Source organism: Folsomia candida, unplaced genomic scaffold (assembly GCF_002217175.1).
Source record: "Folsomia candida strain VU population unplaced genomic scaffold, ASM221717v1 Fcan01_Sc069, whole genome shotgun sequence".
NCBI lineage: Eukaryota > Metazoa > Arthropoda > Collembola > Entomobryomorpha > Isotomidae > Folsomia > Folsomia candida.
In genome coordinates, this window is record NW_019091261.1 from 138343 (window position 1) to 141370 (window position 3028).

At 43.5% G+C, this 3028-nt stretch overlaps 1 protein-coding gene across 1 annotated transcript; it reads right to left on the reverse strand.

Moving 5' to 3' along the window:
* Positions 1–1078: 1078 nt before the first annotated feature.
* On the reverse strand, positions 1079–2719 carry LOC110862804. Its single transcript, XM_022112011.1, has one exon. The coding sequence runs from the start codon at positions 2717–2719 to the stop codon at positions 1079–1081; it is 1641 nt and encodes a 546-aa protein (XP_021967703.1).
* Between the last annotated feature and the right edge of the window lie 309 nt (positions 2720–3028).

Consider the following 3028-nt stretch of genomic DNA (forward strand, 5'->3'; position numbering starts at 1 on the left):
GTCAAAGTACCATTAACAAATTAAGGGTATATAGCAGTAGATATTTTACCAAGAGAGGTTCATCGACGGTTTTGTATACTAATTTGTTAAAGCCCGGAGGTAAAGATTTCATCGTCCATTTTGCATTGACGATGAACCGATATACTTATGTAGACCGGAGGGTGGGTATGTAGAAGGTTGGGAATTACCTAAAATATCGATTTGGAGACATTTAAGCCGCGTAAGGCTAGCGAACAGGTCACCTCTAACAATACCATAGAGACAGACCTTGACGACAGGTCTGTAGAAATCCTTCTCTCTACCCGAGAAGAGGTCTCTATTACTTAAAATGTGTTACTGGCCGTGAATACCGAACTAACTAGGCGTGAATTAATAGGACGAATCAAACCTCACTGTTAAATGAATTAACTAGACGATTTATTAATATCATCACACTTTTAGTTAGTTAATAATGAACCGAGAGGAATATAACTTTACTTTACTTTAATTACTTAAAATGAACGTGAAATTAAATATAATGTTGACTGCTCAACTCTTATATCTTTCTCTCGCAACGAACTGACAACGAATAACTGACAAAGGATGGGAGGGAGCTCTCTAAGAGGGACATTTAGATATTAAGGGCAAAATAAGACTACAGATATTTGACATCTCCTCCCACCTGAATTTGACTAAATTCAAACTAACATCATTCATAACTTACTTAATTTTACACAAATAAATCAATAAAGTAAACCATAACGTAAAACAATCAAAAATCAAATAAATCCAATCATATCACTTTCACTCATCGCTGCAAAACTCTCCATATCGATGAGGCTTCTTTACTTCTCTTCCTTTCTTGGTTCGCACGACGACTTCTGCCTTCAAATCCTTTGACTTCGGCATCTCGTTCTTGGCGTCTTCACTTAATGCTGGTAATGTTGTAACTGGGTCGTTGACTTCCAACGAGTACAGCCTTTGCAGTGGTCGAACGAAAATTCCAGTACGAGTTCTGACTCGGGCAACTCGAACTTTCCCGTCCTTCCCTGACATTAGCTCCGTAATTCTTCCTAAGGGCCACTCGACACGCTTCTTGTTATCGATAACTGTTGGCGATAAGCACCAACTCGTTGACCTTGAACTGTTTCGATCCGTTTTCGTTTCCACGCTGAACGAGTTGGCCGAGGTACTCTTTTCTGAACCTCCCACGAAGCTGTTCCCTTAACTTGACTTGCATGTTTCGATTCTTCATCCTCAAGATGTCCCCATCCGAAAGTCCAAACTCGGGATAACTTGCATCTTCAATATCCTGAATAAACATTGCAGGAGTGATGGGTATTAAATCCGTCGGATCCTCTGTGACAAATGTAAGCGGCCGCCCGTTGACCGTTGCTTCCACGGTACATAGACAGGACGCCAACTGCTCCAAATTCAACCTTGCATTCCCTAGCATCCTTTTGATAAGGTCTTTGACCGTCTTGACGAGCCGCTCCCACCATCCTCCCCACCATGGCGATGATGGTGGACTAAAAATCCACTTAATCCTCTTCGTCTCAGTTTCCTTTTCAACCTGAGACCAGTCAATATTCTTGAAAAGATTTACAGCCCCGACAAAATTTGTTCCGTTGTCGCTGTAAATAATGGAGGGACGCCCTCTCCTTGCGATGAAGCGATCCAAGGTCATGATGAACGCCTCCGTCGACAAAGAGTTGACAACTTCAAGGTGGACACAACGATACACCGCACACGTAAAGAGACAAAACCAAACTTTACTCTTGTCCTTTAAATAGAGGGGCCCGGCGTAGTCGACTCCTGTCACTTCAAATACTTTCCCCATCTTAACTCTGTTGTCCGGAAGTTGTCCTCGTGGTACAATGGGCTCCTTTGCATTAAATCGTCTGCATCTCACGCATGACGAAATCACTTTCTTTATAGCTTGTCTTCCTTGTAGAATCCAATAACTTTCTCTTAACTTTCCCATGAGGAATTGAGCTCCTGCATGAGAATTCTCCAAGTGGCAGTCCCGAATCAACATCTCAACGGCTGGATGAGACTTCGGTAACAGCATTGGTCTTCGGAATCCATCTGGTTCTTGACAGTGGAATAACTTAGTTACCACTCGGATAATACCATCGTCGTCCACTACAGTTTCCATTCCTCTGATGGAATTTTCTCCAGTGAAAACTTCTTTTTGTATCAACTTCACAATGCACTTTTCCGCATTGATGATCTCTTCAATCATAAGTGGACCACTTACTCGTGATTGTGACGATGGTCTTGCATTCTTAGCAAATCTTCTTATCCATGCAATGACTCGCACATTCTTCTTAAAACTTGAGAATCGCTTCACATACCACGACTCTTCAACTTGACTTGCACTTGTCATCTGGGTCGTCGCTGCTTTCTTCTCTGCTGCAACTTCCACTTCATCTTGGTCAACTTCTCGTGATGGCCAATTGTCTTCATCTCCTTTAAGCCAGTCGGGTCCCTCCCACCATTTGGATTCCAGAAGCTCTCGTGAGTCGCATCCTCTGGAGGGGAGGTCCGCTGGATTCATGACACCGGGAACGTGTCTCCAGTTTTCAGCACTTGACAACTTCAAAATACATCGCACTCGATTTCCGACAAAAGTGCCCCAACCGTCATTACGTTGGATCCACGCTAACGCGGTCGTAGAATCCGTCCAATAAGTGGTGGTCGCACCTTCCAATGACAAAGCGTCGGAGACCGACTTCATAATCCGAGCTGCGATTGTGCATCCCTAAAGCTCCAATCTAGGGATCGTCATCTTCTTGAGGGGCGCAACTCGTGACTTGGCTTGGAGGAGGTGCACTTCGACCTCATCTCCAATTCTCACTCGTGCATACACGACACACGCATATGCTACTTGGCTAGCATCACAAAAAACATGAAACTGTAAATCTTCAGGCAGACACGACGAAAGTGATGCCCATCTTGGTATCTTAATCTTGGTCAAGCATTCAATTTCCTCGCACCAACTTCTAAACTTTAGTTGCATTTCTTGAGATAACTCTGTATCCCATTC

Bases quoted from the DNA above. Each gene is read 5' to 3' on its own strand.
- LOC110862804 (XM_022112011.1), bottom strand. From the start codon at position 2,719: ATGAAGTCGGTCTCCGACGCTTTGTCATTGGAAGGTGCGACCACCACT.